Below are 17,495 nucleotides of genomic sequence, written 5' to 3'. Positions count from 1 at the left end.
ACAAAAAAATATTTTTTACTATACTTAAACACAAAGACGTAGGTATCTCAAAACAAAGAATATACAAATTAAATCACTTTCGCAATCACCGGCATATTTATGAAAAATTTATTGATATGTAACGCCACCTCGAGCATAAAGTCTAAACTCTGTTATTATTTTATATTCTCTTTCTGCGTAACTTCATACAATCTCTCTGCTCATTCTGTATTTAGTATTTATGTGCAGTCGATGATCATTGATTGCAACTTCGCGTGATACGCCATTACCTTAACTGAACGGTAAGGTCATCATTTTATCGGCTGAAGTGCTCAATATACAATACGTCAGCGCATTTGCGTTCGTGATTCAGCAAAACGATAATTACATTTCTTAACTAAACGATAGTTGTTACAGGCGAGCTACATTTTGCAAACGATTGTCGCTCAAGGAAGTAATTGAAAGCTTGCAAAAATGGTTAAGGCCGTGTGTGTTCTTCAGGGTGAAGTCAAAGGCACTCTCTACTTCGAACAATCGGTAAATGATATTTCTTTAATCTATTCGATATAATACTCTGTCACATTGCATTATCGTTATTATTTTGATGATGTAATTGTTGTATAGGACAGTTCTAGTCCAGTTAAGGTTACAGGTCAAGTAACCGGTTTAAAACAAGGATTGCATGGTTTTCACATTCACGAATTCGGTGATAACACTAACGGTAAGTGCACTGCTATTAAAGTTTTATTATTTTATTTTTTATAGTTATTATTGAAAGCTTTTGAATGGTAATCAAGTATAATCTGATTCATGAAAGAATTGAAGCAGTGGAATAACTTGAATTTGCAGTGATGACACAGATAATTTTAGAGGTCAATAAGTAATAATTTGTAAATTATTTGATTGTAATAAGCGAATTTTTAAATAATTATTGTTTTTTTTATTTATTCTGTTATTTCTATTTTTTTCATATATATAGTTAATATAATATTGTTAATATATGTAAATAACATTCAGGTAAATGTTAACATCTTATATTATTTAAAATTTTTAATTTTATCAAAACTTAAATTTATTTATTTGATATGAATAATTCTTATTTGAATGTTATTATACAAAATTTTATGTATATTTAAGTTCAAAGTATAGAGAAGTTCTAGGAATTTAGTATATTATTACTTATATATATTTAATAGGTTGTACAAGTGCTGGGCCACATTTCAATCCGTTAAAAAAGGATCATGGTGGTCCTGATGCAGAAGTACGTCATGTTGGAGATTTAGGAAATGTTGAAGCAAATGCAAATGGTGTTGCTAATGTCAATATAACTGACAAAGTCATCCAACTCCAAGGACCACACAACATTATTGGCAGAACATTGGTGGTAAGTATTGCGTAATATCTTTTTATGAATTTTTATAATTAATCAAATCGTATAAACACACACAACTTGTTCTTTTTGATAACAGGTTCATGCAGATCCAGATGACCTTGGTAAAGGTGGAGTTGAATTATCAAAAACAACAGGAAATGCTGGAGCTCGTCTTGCTTGTGGTGTTGTTGGAATTGCAGCCTAAATATATATTCTGTTATAATATTAAAAACAATACAAATTATTAGAAATTACACAATGTTACACCTAGTGTAGTTTGAATATGAGTTCAAATAGCATTCCTAATTTCGTATAATAAATCTTTTACTTATGTAAACCATGGTACAGGTTCAATAAAGTAATACTATAATAACACTATGATATATTTGTAAATCTGATATGTATATACATATGTCATAGAAATCTAACTTTTCTTTATGTAAAAAAATTGTACTTGGTTTATGAACTAAAATATGCTTGTATGAATGTAGTTATACTTGTAGAAATACTGTGTAGTATGTTGTATTTAAAATTAAACAGATCTACATACTCAAGAATACATGAATTACAGCATTCTCTGTAGTAATACTATTGCTATGTAAATTGTAGTTTTAGTAAGCTATCATTACAGTGTCAGACACAATCTTTTTGAAAAATAGCATGTAGATACGAATTATATAGATGTTACATAATCGAGAAGTACGTATACATCTGCAAGAAAAAAAGGGCAAAAAAAATGTATAGTATTTAATATAGAAAGCAAGTTCTAGAAATATATAATTTATTACTTTTCACATAATGAACATAAATTGCACAAAAACACTAAATCAAGATACTTCTATAGATACATATGTACATATGTACATAAAATATTTTAACTTGCGACCTCACTATTTCTATTTTAATAACTATATGTAAGTACATATATCAATTTTATCAGTCGTATGTTACTTTCAATATTGTTTATTCGATACGGAATAAAATTGATTAGAGGATGATTAATAATCAAAATAAAACATTTTCAGAATAAAAATGTTTTTATATTATATTTTTTAATTTCGCAAATCAAAGTTCTATACATATTGATAATATTAGTGTATAATATAGAACTATATTAAACATTTTCATTATTTTTCCTAGATATTATTGCATGTATAAATCTGATAATTTTAACGGTTTTACTATATAACATAAAATTTCGTTAATATATACTTTCAAATACTTATTATGTATTAGTTCTTTAAAAGTAGCATTAAATATTTTACGAACAACACTTTAAATTATAGAACTCTAGAAAGGAACTGGTTCTCTATTAAACTTAAATTATACTTATGTTGGTAATATGCTTCTTCAGTTATTAGAGTGACGTGCCACTTATATCACTATTTTAGAGTCTCAGCACGTTTTGAAAGCAAAGTTCTGTCATGCACTTTGTTTGAAATAGATTTCGATCATTCTAATTATTATATATATATATATAACAAATTCTTGTAATAAACTGATATGTAATATGAAAAACGAAGTTGTTACAATTTTATCGGATTTTCATGTTATTCTGATTTTAAAATAATTACAGGGTTAGGATGGATTAATACTCAAAAGAAAGAAATAATATCTCATAAAAATTATTTGTTGAATCATTGCAAGTTGAGCAAAATGTAATTCTCATAAAAATTGTTGCACCAAATAACAATTTTATTATTTACAAATAAATAAAACTGCCCATACAAATCATGTAAATAATTTTCATTGAATATCAAGAATTGACAGGAAAATCCTTTCTGAATATTATAGCTTAAACAAATTAAGATGTTTAAGCGAATAGAAAGTAACAGAGAGAATGAATTCTCTGTACCTGCCAAACGGCCAAGATATGACATAAAAAAGGACAGTTTGGTAGATGTTTCTACAAATAACAAGGATTTAAGAAATAAAAGATCTGGAAAATCAGATGATATTTGGGGAGATGATTTTGCAGAAGAAGATATTGAAGAAATGGATTTTGTAGCTACACAGGCTTGTTTACAGGTTTTGTTCATATTGTATATTTTGCATATCTATTTAAGTCAGTCTATAGTAATTATTTATAATGTTCATTTGATTTTTAGGAAGACATTTTCATGAGTCACCCAAATACAGACCAAAAAAAATTTGCACAAAAATATAATAGCATGCCATCTACTAGTAAAGGTGTTCCTAATTTAAATGGTAGTATTCATAAATTAACAAAATCTATATATCCATCACAGTATAATAATGAAAGGAAAGGAATAGAAAACTCAAAAGATATAAGTACTATAATTTCTGTTGACTACAAAGAATTTGAGAATAAATTAATAAATAAAAAAGTATATAATTCCACATTTAAGCTGGATGAAAATCTTGTCGCAGGTAGTATTGTAGAATGTTACTTCTTGGCAAATTACTATATTTTACAAATTACTGTATTATAATTTTAGAATCAGAATATGCAAAGGAATTAGAGAAGTTAAAAGCTGAAAATAAGAAATTGCTAGATGATTTTATAACTAAAGAAGGAGAAGCGGTATTTTTACGGAATCAGTTGCAACAAATTCAATTAAAAGCAGAGAATGATCGATTAGAAAAAGCACGTCTTATCGAAGAACAGGAAAATCATCATAGGATGGAAATTAATGCTATTTATAAAGAGAAGGAACATTTGAAAACGCAGCTTGAATTGCAAGTTGGTAGTTTATAAATGAGTTTCTTTTTAATTCTATATTATGCAATAAATTTTGATTCTCTTCTTTTGTTTTAGATGTTTGAAGTAGGGAACTTAATGGAACGTTGTAAGTTGTTAGAGAATGGAAATGTTAGATTAACAGAACCACATATAAATCTCAATATTTCTATGAAAAGAAGTAAACTTGATTCACCAAAGAATCGGTAAATATTTAATGTGTCCCTTTCAAGATATCTATATAATTATCTATATGAAATATCTATATAATTATTTTTAGACCGTCAATTGTAACTACGAAGCCAGTAAAGGTCAAAGAAACTTCTGTACAAACTAATATACTTAATAAAAGCAGTTATATCTCTAAAATATGGAATCCATGTAAGCAGATTATAATTTAAAGAAAAACACTACTTTGTGCAATTTTTATAGTTTACAATAATAAATTTAATAAGAACATATTGCAGATTTTCCTCTTACAGAAATTCCGAAATTAATATATGATCCATCACAACCAGAGAAGTCTGTGGTTGATATTCAAATTATAGAAAAAATTGGAAGACGGAATTTGCCCATTTTGCAAGAAGAAGATACATTCAGAATATTTGGTAAAATTTTTTATTTAATGCAGTATACTGTAGATAAATCTTAATTGCATTTTCGTATCCTTTATAGAAAATCCGGAATTAGTAAAACCTGTAACGACCATGATAGACGATAAGAAATTATCAGTGGAATTTATCTTGCCTGAAATAGCTGCTCTTCAGCGAAAAACAAGCTCAGAACTTGAAGCGGAGGAAGCTATACCGATAATAAATAAAGTAAATTATTTTCAATACACATCTTAAGCTGTCTTATTAAACAATATAAAAATTTGTTTATCATTACATTTTAGTTAATTTTTACTGCGAGGGAACTGATCTTAAGTATAATAGTTGTTCTACAAACAATCTCTCAAGCTATGAAAAATGATGACATTCGAGATATGAACGATATTTATTTCTCTGTCTTATATTCGACTTCTGACCTCAACGGGAAATGCGTGTGCTCTGCAAATGCATGGCACGAATGCGAACGTGGTGTCGAAGCTAGAAGAGTGTTTGGCATGTTGTCATATGTAACCGTGGAATCAACGTACCTCAGCAAGTATATTGCAGGAAAAACACGTTTACTCATAGAGAGAGATGAATCTTATAAGCGTTACTCGTGTCAAATGGTTCGCTATAATACTTGGTTTGAACAACAGAGTCATGAGTTTGAGATGCTTAAGATGATATTACAGTTCGTTGTCTTAGTTGGGTCCACGGTAATATACCTTATGTAATGGAATATATTTTAGCAATTAAAGAAAATTAATGTTTTTGTTGATATAAAACTTTTATTATTTTTAGAGAAGGTCGCATCAATTTAGTGGCCTTCTATGTGCAATTATGATGATTATTTACAATGTCCATGAAAAAATTGAATACTGTTCTGAAGGGTATGAAAGTAACATCTTCCTTCTTATCATTTTATTCTTAAAATTTTATATTTTAGAATGTACTTTTCTAATTTAAAATTTCATGTTTCAGGATGGAATATATTTATCAGATATTTAAGGAAATAGTATTTTGTAGACCTTTGCCATACTGTTACACACTAGTCAGTAAATTAATGATGATTTTTGTAAAATCCACGACGTATTTACGGAAGCTTTGTATTAATTCACGTACGAAATTTATTGTACTAATAATATTTTCATACATTTATAATTTTTATATGAAAAATAAGTTATCATTTTTGTAGAATCAATCAACAACTGGAAGGGTTCTTTACACTTTACTCCAGGTAAGGTAATATTTCCTTTTTCTTAATAAATCATAATTTACCTATATTTTCGTTTCAGATGCTTGTCCGCTGCAAATTTTCCTAGTACAGCTGGAGAACTATGACTTCGATCTATTAGCCGCAATAGACATTGCTGATGTATTGTTACGATTTGTACAGTATATATTGCAGACAGATATTATTCCTCTGAGATCTGAGAATCTAAATTCTTGTAATTGTTGCATGAAATTACTAAGATTTACTATTAAAACGCTGTGCAAATGTTCTGAAGCAAATCTAGCTGCTATCGGGAATTTTAAGTCGGACAATTTTCCGGTGCCAAAGGAAGATTCTTGCAATTTAGAAGCTATTTGTGCCAAACATTCGTTGTTTAATACAATACCAAGCAAATTGTGTATACATGAAATATATCGGGATAAGTTCTCAGACGAGAAAGCTTGGTCGAACATGAAGGAGAAACAATCAAAGGTATTGAGAGATGGAAGGAGATTCTTGTCTCATGTAGCGATATGTGATCCGGATTTTGTAATTCGAGTGTCAGATATTGAAGATTCATTCCATTTATTCATGAGGAATTTAAGTGCCTTTAAGAATTTTGTTCTCCATGAAAACGAACGTAAGTATAAATACATTTTATTTTAGAAAAAGTACGATCATGCTAATTCTGTAGTCTGTCCAATGAAACGAGATGAGACAATAGACATAAACAAAATGTAATTGCTGCGGTTGCAGCTATCAACAGCGTTGAATAGACTTTAGAACCTCATCTTCATTCATTGATACCCTTGTTATATTCGTTTTATTCTCATTATACGATACGGGCACTTTAATTTTGTCTCTGTTCTGTCAGACCAAGAGAATTTTTATATTTCCGTTTGGCCGGTTACTCATCTTTTGTCATCAGTAGATTTCAGGTTTATTAATTCTTATATAGGATTTCATTCTTTTGCAGGACTTTTATTACATCTTTTTATTTTATATCTGAAAGATTATTAATTTATAGAAATATTAATTTATTAAATCTTAACGTAATCTTTTCTTTTTGCAGAAGAAGCTATGAATCGAATAAAACAAACATTCATTTCTGATAAAACACAACCATCCGAAATGGAACGATTAGAAAGAGGCAGCTCTAGAAAGGAGTTAGACATATTATCAAATTTCGAAAAAACGTTTGTTCAACCATTGTCTGCGAGGCCCAAGCAGAATGAAAATTATAACAAAGCGTTGATCACGTTTAAATCGTTGTTTAATATCAGGTTTCATTCATGAAAAATCCTAATATAATCTTAATTGTCTGTTGCAACAATAAAATCAGTTGGATGTATATTCATATCGAAGATTGGAAATATTTGAATATTGCAACCATCGATTCATTATTATTTCATGTACATATTATTTTGTAAATTATATGAAAATTTGTTCTAAGTATTGTTATTGTAATAAAAGACGCAGTATCACATAATACTTTATCACGAACAATTTTTCAATCAGGAATACTTTACATGTTAACATGTATCAGATATCGTTATATAATTTTTATATTCTAACTATTGATTTATTGTAACCTCTTGTATATAGTATTATTTTACTATAAGGTACCCTGAAAATAATACTGAAACGCACTTTACAATGCAAATAAAGTATCTTATATACTATTTAAATCTAGATAAATTCCTATACTTAACATTTCAACCAATTTCTTCAATCCATAATCTTCGGTTCGCAAGCGTTGACGTCATAAAAATCTACGAAAAACACCCTTCTGATGGGGTTGAAGATACGTCTGTTGCGTCGATTCAAGAAAAACAAAAAGAATCCTGGCGCCAGGACGTGATCTAATCAGAGGCGGTCAGTGTTTCTCTTCCCTCGGAATTCATTTATCTGTGGCGCAAAATGCAATTTGTAGGAATTCTCTTCAAGGCCTGGCAATGCTCGATGTCGATAACGCTGGCCGGAAGCAGATAGAACATTATCGCAACAGCGTGTCGACGGAAGTAACGTTCCCGCCTTCCATTCGGAGCGGAATAACCCCCGAAACGCGACATCCCTCTTCCATTCATAGATGCAGAACGATCAGCAACCGATTTTACTTTTTATTCCTCGTCCAGTGCGTGTCGTCTTAACATTCTTTGCTTTTATACTTCGATCGTTCTTCGCGCGGTTCACTCTTCGCCATTCAACTTCCTCCTTTTTCTCTTTTGGTGGTGTTCCTGTTGATGTGTGCATGATAATTTAGGTAAATAAAAAAACGTAGCTGTGCTAAGAAAGGACGCGTTTTCTTGGATATAGTTCACGAGTTATGAGTACGGTGAATAGCCTTTTTGAAAAGCCAGCGCTCTCATAATGAAGATATCCTGCACGGCGCCGCTTCTTCTGTTAGTCTTCTTGGCGCAGTACACTGTTTGCTATTTTCCGACGCGTCCAACTGGTAAGTAACGATTTTCTCTTACGAAGACTTTTATGGGATCGATTGTTTATAATAAAATAGTACTGTTAAAAGAAAAGGAGCGGTACACTGCTTCTACCGAAGAACACACAAAATTAAAAAGTCATAAATTGGAATGTAATTTTATATAGAGCATACTGAAGGCAAATTAGGCAAAAAATCGGAACGAATATTTCACATAGATATCAGTACAATCTAATAAAAAAGAAGGAAAGATAAAAACAGATTTTTATTTGTATTTTATTATTGCTCGGAGATATTCCAATAATTATAATGTTTTTGCAGAACGTGGGAGAGATCAAATCTTGTTATACAATTTCACAGTCCGTGTCATTTTCTTCATTTTGTTTGCACGAATGAAGAAGTAACGAGATTCTACTTTGTAAGCAGATTAACCGATGCGACGGTTGCAATATTCGATTGGAAAATAACGATGTTCTTTCCTCGTTTCCATTTCTCATCATTTTTAACAGAGACTTTTATCCAACCTATATCGTATTATAGTCATTTATAAAACCAAAGAACACTCGACTAAGCTTTGACCGTATACAGATTACATTTTATTCCGTTTATTCTTACGTTTCGTTGATTATACAATTTCAAATCTTTCCGTGACTTACTTCTAAAGATTACTGTTAACTAAAAGTACATACTTGCTATCGTTATCTAACGGCAGTCTTCGCGAGACGAAGAAACGAGACGATAGGTTTCCTCGTTGAACAGGAATTCAAATACAATTTCACCCGGCCTATCGATTTCAATCCCCCTTTGTATAATATTGAAAATTACGCGCGCGCCATTTATCGTGGAGTATTATTACCGACAAAGGCCAACGTTGAATATTCAATAATTTGTATATCGAAGTGGCTGTGAAGAATAAATCAGAAATACTTCGTTCGTAATATCTTCTTTTTCTAAGTGTCGATTTCCGTTTTCCTCCTTTCTACCATAACTCAAGAGATTATATCATAGTACGTTTGGAAGATTGGTTTGTTCTATAATTTCATCAATCGTAAGGTTTGTAAAAGAAAAAGAAAAAGAAAGAAAAAAGGAGTAAATCTAGTTAAAATGGACGCAAAAGACGTCGTGTGCTGTCGAGGTCTTTGTTATAAAATTTGATGGCACATCCTTCGTGGAACGTATTTTATACGAACGATCTATATAATTCAATTTCTGATTTCAAGGTACAACCAGATGTCCCCCGGTAAGGTTGCCGAATGGCAGAGTCCGACAGAGGGCCAGGGGAAGAATCATCAGATTCAGTTGTTACGAGGGTTTCACTCTCGTAGGTAACAAGTATGCAACTTGTTTTCGAGGCCAATGGGATACACCTACGCCCGTATGCGTCAGTAAGCACGGCTTTCTAATCGCACTTGATAAAACTATAAAATGGATTTCAGTTAAAATGCACTTTGTTAACTTTGTGCCGAGGATAACGTTGTGCTTTTAACGTGATTAAATTTCACGCTCCTCCAGCTGTGTATATCTTCGATGAATCCGAGCCGCGTCCATTAAAATTATCTGAAAGAAAATTATTTTGAAGTAAATTGAAAGACGTTCCGTGTTGAATTTTCTAGAAGAAGAATCGTTAAAATAATCGACAAGTTTTGTGAAGAGCTATCTATAAGTCGATGTTATCCTTCTTAGTTAAAATACACTACTTACCATTTTGAAAATGAAGAAAATTGAAATGAAGAAAGTGTTTTCTCTTGATCTGTCGGTCGTCTTTGCTTTTCTTTTTTATGGGATCTTCTCCATTTTAGAAATTGTTTTACCTTACCTCTTCTTAATAACGTATTTCAATAGAGCTATATCTTGTCATGTCTCTATTTTCTATTCCGGGGAAGGTAATTGAAAGATTAACGCGATTAGGATGAAACTGAAATTTCAAAATCTTCTCCGTAATACGACCAGAGGGCAGATTAAAAGTAGAGTGAAATGAGGAAGTAAAATAAAAATGGAAGGAAAGTAATACCAGAATTCTGGGAATTTAATTTTATATAATATCCAATTAGTACTCTTTTAACTCCAATTAAAGCAATTAGTAGTCTGTTAATATCTAATCATTCTCGTTTTATACATTCTTTCAATAAATATTATAATTAAATATCATTTTGCTTAATCATATCGAGAAACATTTGTCTTTAATTTCACGATTCTTTAATCTCGATCAACTGTTTTCTTACCGAAATGTTGATTGCATCATAGAAACCTAAAGAATGAATAATCAATCATTTTATATATAATTTTCAAATATATTCTTTAGTTAAAAAAGTTCGATAAAATAAATCAAAATATTTTTTTCCTTATTGTACATTACAATTTTTTGTTGCGCTCAATAGTAATTGGCAGTAGTTAATTAACATTCTGAAGTTCTTCTCATGCTTGTTATTCCTGTTTTAACAGATGCAGAGTGTCCTGTACCACCAGTACCAGAACACGCGTTGATGGCACCTAAATACAATGGCGCGATATTATTATACTTTTGCGAGCCTGGACACGCATTAATTGGTTCGCCCGAGATTTATTGCAATGGAAAACAGTGGAATGGCACAGTGCCTTATTGTCGAGGTATTGATAATTTTTTCTTTCGCTACTGAACTAAAGAAAACGAAGTATACACGTTAAAAGGCATTTAATTTTTAATTAGACACTACCGCTTCTCCTCCGACGCAGTGCGATTTCGAGAAACCGGATCTTTGTTGGTGGGAACAAGATCCCCAGCACGATTTCGATTGGCAGCGACATAATTTCGAAACTACAAGTCATCACATAGGAACTGGACCATCTCACGACCACACATTAGGAGCAGGGAATGATGGTAATTTATTTCATTTTTACATAAGCAAAATTGACATCCACAACTGTTTTAACAAAGACTCGCGATTTTTGTAAATTCAGAATTGTACGATTTAGCTGATACAAATACTTTTGTTCATTGTTATAAAAATTTTAACTGCTTCTCTTGCCAGGTTATTACTTGTACATCGAAGCCACTGGTCGACTGATAAACGATACCGCAAGGATCATTTCTCCCATTTACAATGCATCGTACACGGATTCTGGCTGTTTCTCATTCTGGTAACTAACACTCGTACAATCAAAGTTTTCTTCTTTTTAATAAAAATGTCTATTGATGTAAAAGAAAAATTTTGCAGCTCCTGAATTTGACATTTTCTAATTGAAGATACGACAGGTATCTCTTGTTAAATTTAATAGCCCTTAGTTTGATTGTTAATTAGCTAGTCACTTGGAATTATTAAAAAATTATTAATCCGACAGGTCTTAAAACAGGATTTAAGTTGCTGCGCGCGTAACAAAATTTGAAATTCAATTATTAATTTGAAAGTTGATTATTGAAAATTTGATTGAATCATTACGTCGAAGCTTTTAATCCTACGTCCCGCATCAATCTTCAGAAGTGTTAAATTTAATATCCTATCGCGATGAATAATTGCGGTTAAAATATAAATTGCTTGCGACCGTAATTTACAATATTATGAAAATAATGGAAAACTTTTCGTTGAATCTTTCTTTTCCGCCGTTTCTTATCAAACAGTGAAGATTTTGCTTATTTTTCGTTTCAGTAATGTTATAATCCAATTTTCATTTCTAATTCAATTATTGAATCCTGAAGCATAAGATCAAAAATTGAAGCTATGTTTCTAGGTATATCGTTTTCCATTCCATCGTACAGAATATTCTTCAAGGTCTATATCGTTGGACACGCTTAAAACAGATTATAATAATTACAATATTCCATTTTGATTAATAATTGGTTAACAATTAAAGAAAAAATCGACCAAGGTTATCATATTTTTGTCACGTGTCTCATTTATTTGACACATTTCATTTATTTTATTATATTTCACTTATTATAGATTCGAAGCGTATTTCAGAAATATATTATTTACTTTAATAAATAGAAAGACTATCAAACGTCTTAAGGAGAATTTCAGTATACGATCGAAAGCAAAAGTTCTTTTGCATCTACTTTACGTTTAAGAAATTGTTTAATTGCTAATAGTGGAGTACTAGGACTAACGTCACTTTTTCTCTTTCACCAATATTTGCAGAGAGTAAGCATTTTTTATTCTACGTAAAAACAACAAAATTGCAGGTACCATATGTTTGGCGCCACAGTGGGAGCTCTAAACATATACTTCAAACAAGAAAACGATCTTCTACCGCGATTAATGTTCAGCAAAGAAGGAAACCAAGGAAACCAATGGCTGCACGGCATTTTCAATTTCCCTAAGGCCAAAAAGGGTTTCCAGGTGAAGCAACGAAATACGCGATATGAAACAATTGTCGATTTCATTTTCTTCACGGTCTCCCATTTTCTCCTTCTCAGATTATAATCGAGGGTGTACGAGGGAGTAGCTACGTGAGCGACATCGCCGTAGATGATGTGGCCATTTTGCAGGGTGACAAGTGTCGAAACGACAGTAAAAGCGAGAACGAGGGGGTCACTGAGAGCAATGATGGTAATATTCGTAGAAATGGACTTTTTTCTTTCCACGGCGAGAAAGTGTCCCGTGGTGATGTTAATTCGTTGCCCGTCCGTTTTGAGTTATCTTCTAATTAAAACGCTGATACAATAGTAGACGAAAACGGGGACGAGAAATGCGGCAAGTTGCGGAAGTAGTAGAACGTAATGAAATCACGTATCAACGCTTGGCTTATTGCGAATACAGGCGATGTATATAGATTGTTTCACGGTGTAGACTAGCTTTAACTATTATACTTAGGTAAATGTAAATACATTTAACGTTTGTGGGAGTTGACACATGTACAGATGGCGAGCTATAGAATAAAACGAATATTTACAACAAAGAGCGAGAAACTTGTGTGATATGAAATAAATACGAAATGAGATATTTTAAAACATCTGTCGATAAATATCGATTCTTTGCATAAATATGGAAAATTGAAGAGTAGTATACCAAGTATTTCTTATGAAATGGGAAAGAAAGCTTTTTGCCTTGTCATTATTTCTTTCTACGTTAGCGATAATTTTTATAATACATTTTTATTTTTAATCAATGTCATAACTTAATATTGCAATTTAATTTACTAATTTATCTAATCTATTGTTAATTTATCGTTAATATACATATACGTATCTTTGAGAGAATGATAAAAATAGATATATCTAATTCGAATGTCAAAAGATAGTTTCGTAAATACGAAGGGGATCGAGAGCATTTTGAGTTTAAAAATTGTTCTTCTACGACATAGAACACGAAAAATATAACGTTAATTTTTTCCCTCTGACCTCCATATCTGATAACCGATTTAACGAAAGTTCTTTTTATAGAGTATAATTATTCTGTATATCGATGATTAGCGAGTTGAAAGTTTGAAAAGAACGTTTTAAAATAATCCACACGATTTTCTTCCTTTTCGTTTTATTTCTTCACCCGATATAAGATTTGTATCTAATTTGAAACGAACCGTTTCTAGATCAAATCGAACTGGTGAACGCGCAGCAAACTTGTCGCGGAAGATGTAAAAATAGTGTGACATACAATTTTACAACTTCGATACCACCCACGCCAACGGAAATCTGCCTCTGCACCCTCGATTGCGAAGAACAGTCACTCTGCTGTCCGGATTACGCGGAATATTGTATTCTGGGTTAGTATGCTAAACTACTATGATTTTCAAAAGTTTAATTTTTCTTCCAGTTTCCTTATTCTTTTCTACTTAGAACAAAATAAGGATTATTTTAATCACGACGATCACAATATCGCGTGTTAAATTATTTAATCAATATATGGACGAATAATCAAGATTAATATCAACGTTACTTAATTACTAACTAATTATAAATCAAAATTTACTTTACCCTATAACAGAATGTTAAATAGTAAAGATGTTTGATGTTTATTTCAAAATAGGATTCTCTGTTAAGGTATCTAAAAGGATCATTTGAATTTCAGGCGAAATAAGGATTATTTCAGTTATATAATAATTATGATCGATCGATCGAATTTAATTATTAATTGTATCAAAATTTTGCTTACTACGCAGTACGATATTGAACAGCATAAATCATTATGCACGATTATGTAACTAATTAGCGAACTTTAAGTTTTCTACTGTTCGATGCTATGTGTTATCAGTTTCGAACGGATTAAAAAAAATTCCTCCATTTTAACGAATTGATTTAGATTGCAATTAAGCTGCTCTCTCGTGTTTACTCTAACGTGAGCCTTTTAATTCGTAGCGTACACCGATGAAGCGACCACGACTATCGAACAATCAACGATTCCGAATCACGAAGGGGCGGCAGTTTCGGTTCCACCTACGGAAAAGAGCACAGTGATCGATATGGCGACAGTGAGGACAGGTTTCTCGATAAATCCAAAGGATGATATCGATCCTGTCACATTGAAGCCGTCGACGAGCACCACGATGATGCCAATTTCGACCACGACCAGCCGCGAAATTGAGAAACCAACGAAAAGTACGGAGACACCGATTGTTCGGCTCACCACGATCGTCACTGAGAGATACATTTCGGAGAAGGAGATAGCTGGTAACACGAATTCTGTTCATGTTTTATTATGAAAGTTTCACTAGTATCTCATTGAGTAACGTGTTCCTTTTGTCTGGCAATTTGAATGGATTTTTGATTTTCGTGACAGAGAGGGAGGAATTGTGTTTGAACCTTGCATTGTGTTTCAGTTTGATCGTGCCACAATGGTTTGATAATAGACGTTGGTTTGTTCGTGTTTTGTGTATGGGTTGGTCATTGTGACTCTTCTTTCATTTTTTGTTATATAATAATTATTAAATCGTGGATTTCTATGCAAATCTATATCTTTGCGAACGTAATTAATTTTGAATTATATTCGATTTTGAATATTACCACGAATAGTTTATTGTATATTTTTGTATTATACTTATTTATATTATATTTTTGTTTACACTTATATATTTAAGTTTCTTATAAATATATATACATGTTCACAGTCTAATAATTATTTAATTCAGGTATTTAATCGTTTGAAGAAATTGTAGTTTGACTGTCTGTATATTATGTTCTATCTGTTTATTAGTGAAACGAGGGTTTGCCAAAGTAAATCAAAGCCGAATCGAAAAGTATCCTGAATCGAGATTAGAAATTATTTTTTCAGAAATCAATAAAATAGAGAGAAGGTTTAACGATAATCAAAATGAGCGTTCTTTTCGCCAGATTTGGACGTAAAGAGACAAGAGTTAGAGAAGAAACGAAGTTCGAAATTCAGCTTGTCAGGGATTATCGCTGTGGTGGTTGGAATCATGACGGGAGTATTCATCTCGCTAATGGTCGCGATCATCATTCTTAGACGAAGAAAAACGTACAAACGTGGAACGAATGGATCAGCGCTTTCGGAGGATAGCGACGTTCGATTTTTAACATCCGACGAGATCTTGGATTTCACGTTAGCCAGACCTAGCGAGAACGACGAAAAGTAAGAAACTTTCATATATAAAGCGTTTCTTGGTTTCATTATGAGGGAAATGAAAGTCATAGGAAACGGGTTGTCGCAAAGGGACAGAATTATAGAAATTTATTTTGACGTTTCTATGAGTCGTGGCTGTATTTAGGATAAAGAAAAATATTACATTTTTCGTGGGTATTTAAATGGATTAGTTACTGTATATTTAATAAGAAACTTAACAAGCGAATGACGTAATCAATATTACTGTAAAGTATTAAATACATTTTCCACTGTTTTTTTTTTTTTATTATTATTTTAACAATGAAACTATCAATCTTTACCGTGTACCTAAATATATTATACGTATGTGGTTATAAATATATTATTTTGTAATATCGCGGATAGATGTGTCCTATCTGGTGGAGCTTTTTTCCTAAAAAGAAGCTATAATGTAAATGCTATATTTAGCTGTATGACTTCGTTAGATCGATCTACTTATGTCAATTGGAAGCTTTATGCTTCGTTAACATTTTGTTTCGTAGGAGGCTACGGTCAATGTTTATTAAATATTGAAGTACCAGTTTCAAAGGTTAGAAAATTAGGGAATCACGGTTTATCGATATTTCTTGCAAATTAGATTAACGTACTGTATATAGTAATAATATTTGTTAGAGCTAAAGAGTTGTTAAACAAACAAAGGTGCGGAATAAATATTAATTCTATTTAATTTCTACACGCTTATTGTTAAATACTCTCCGAATCGTATCGTCTTAGCGTTTCAATTATTAATGAAATACTCTTAAAATTTGTCTGTCAGATTTTCCAATCTTCACATTTGTTTGAAACAAAAATATTTTTGTAAAAATGTGAATAAAGTTTTACAAAATAAAACTTTCCTCTCTCAAAGTATATTGTCCAAATTTTCATAATTAACTATCTATCAGTTAGTCGTTACAGATAAACACGGGGCTCTTGAGTGACGTTGACGTATTCCTTGTTTCATTTTAAATTTAGCAGAGCGTTTAATCGTAGCTATAGCAAGGGACGAAGAATTGGCAATAGAAAAAGTTTCTCATAACCGTGAAAACCTAACAAAAATCGATAGAATTACGATAGAATATAGAATTAATAAACAAAACCTTTTTCAATCACAATATTCTGAATAATTTAAAAAAAAAATCATTGATCAGAATAAAAACAAGTCGTCGATAAAGTGTTAATTTCTTCTAATCTGTCGATCAAATTAACCAATCTTCATCGATCTATACGGTTCCATTACCATCAATGAATACCACCTTCCGTAAAGTCAGAAAGAATTTTAAAATACACCTTAATTGCACGTCGTTTTCCCATTGATTCCGCCTCTAAGCGCCGGATAACGCTACCCTCTATTTTTACAAACTCACACGGTCGCCCTTTCATGGCAGAACGCGAGACCCGAATTTAACTTAGTCGAAGGGGCGGAACGACAGTTCGGTGGACTGTAATTAAGCGTCAGATAACGAAACGACACGCGGGGGTGGTTTTGCAGCCGCCCTGTGTTCATGAATCCGACCCTTCAACTTGACTGCCTTTGGCTTATCTGGTCACCGTATCGATTTATGCGAAACGCCGCAGGACCGCACCGGAAACGAAAACTCTTTGGCCCAAGTTGCACACCCACGACCGGAAATCGTGGACACGCCGCACCGTTTCAACTGGGATGGAGGCGGCTATTCGTTACAATTGGTCTTT

General features: G+C 32.0%; 3 protein-coding genes and 1 long non-coding RNA gene across 7 annotated transcripts; 3 read left to right on the top strand and 1 right to left on the bottom strand.

Moving 5' to 3' along the window:
* Nucleotides 1-120: 120 nt before the first annotated feature.
* Nucleotides 121-1,729, top strand: LOC126924979 (superoxide dismutase [Cu-Zn]). Of its 2 annotated transcripts, none has more exons than XM_050740063.1 (5): nucleotides 121-281; nucleotides 397-516; nucleotides 604-700; nucleotides 1,176-1,363; nucleotides 1,449-1,729. In XM_050740063.1, exons 2-5 carry the CDS (start codon nucleotides 454-456, stop codon nucleotides 1,554-1,556), a joined length of 456 nt encoding a protein of 151 aa, XP_050596020.1. In that variant the 5' UTR covers nucleotides 121-281; nucleotides 397-453; the 3' UTR covers nucleotides 1,557-1,729. The 2 variants fall into 2 exon arrangements, with proteins under 2 accessions (XP_050596020.1, XP_050596021.1); XM_050740064.1 differs by having other exon boundaries at nucleotides 135-281; nucleotides 388-516.
* Nucleotides 1,208-2,247, bottom strand: LOC126924993 (uncharacterized). The gene is made up of 2 exons (XR_007713775.1): nucleotides 2,140-2,247; nucleotides 1,208-2,062 (listed from the first exon to the last, which is right to left on the bottom strand). It is a non-coding gene; the product is annotated as an uncharacterized LOC126924993 (long non-coding RNA).
* LOC126924932 (uncharacterized) lies at nucleotides 2,133-7,537 on the top strand. Of its 3 annotated transcripts, none has more exons than XM_050739960.1 (14): nucleotides 2,133-2,265; nucleotides 2,928-3,379; nucleotides 3,460-3,742; nucleotides 3,811-4,055; nucleotides 4,131-4,258; nucleotides 4,333-4,433; nucleotides 4,520-4,660; nucleotides 4,728-4,873; nucleotides 4,948-5,358; nucleotides 5,444-5,532; nucleotides 5,624-5,760; nucleotides 5,838-5,879; nucleotides 5,938-6,495; nucleotides 6,928-7,537. In XM_050739960.1, the coding sequence occupies exons 2-14, from the start codon at nucleotides 3,161-3,163 to the stop codon at nucleotides 7,149-7,151; spliced, it is 2,724 nt and encodes a 907-aa protein (XP_050595917.1). In that variant the 5' UTR covers nucleotides 2,133-2,265; nucleotides 2,928-3,160; the 3' UTR covers nucleotides 7,152-7,537. The 3 variants fall into 3 exon arrangements, with proteins under 3 accessions (XP_050595917.1, XP_050595915.1, XP_050595918.1); XM_050739958.1 differs by lacking the exon at nucleotides 2,133-2,265 and adding an exon at nucleotides 2,618-2,856; XM_050739961.1 differs by lacking the exon at nucleotides 2,133-2,265 and having other exon boundaries at nucleotides 3,257-3,379; nucleotides 3,464-3,742.
* A 353-nt stretch (nucleotides 7,538-7,890) lies between these two features.
* LOC126924945 (uncharacterized) lies at nucleotides 7,891-16,667 on the top strand. Its single transcript, XM_050740000.1, has 10 exons — nucleotides 7,891-8,310; nucleotides 9,513-9,677; nucleotides 10,735-10,899; nucleotides 10,979-11,149; nucleotides 11,301-11,409; nucleotides 12,449-12,605; nucleotides 12,683-12,815; nucleotides 13,795-13,968; nucleotides 14,561-14,872; nucleotides 15,533-16,667. The coding sequence occupies exons 1-10, from the start codon at nucleotides 8,226-8,228 to the stop codon at nucleotides 15,793-15,795; spliced, it is 1,734 nt and encodes a 577-aa protein (XP_050595957.1). The 5' UTR covers nucleotides 7,891-8,225; the 3' UTR covers nucleotides 15,796-16,667.
* The last annotated feature ends 828 nt before the right edge of the window (nucleotides 16,668-17,495 follow it).

This window comes from Bombus affinis, chromosome 15 (assembly GCF_024516045.1).
Source record: "Bombus affinis isolate iyBomAffi1 chromosome 15, iyBomAffi1.2, whole genome shotgun sequence".
Taxonomy (NCBI): Eukaryota; Metazoa; Arthropoda; class Insecta; order Hymenoptera; family Apidae; genus Bombus; species Bombus affinis.
Note: the sequence above shows the minus strand (reverse complement) of the source record. Positions and strands in the feature narration are given on the sequence as shown.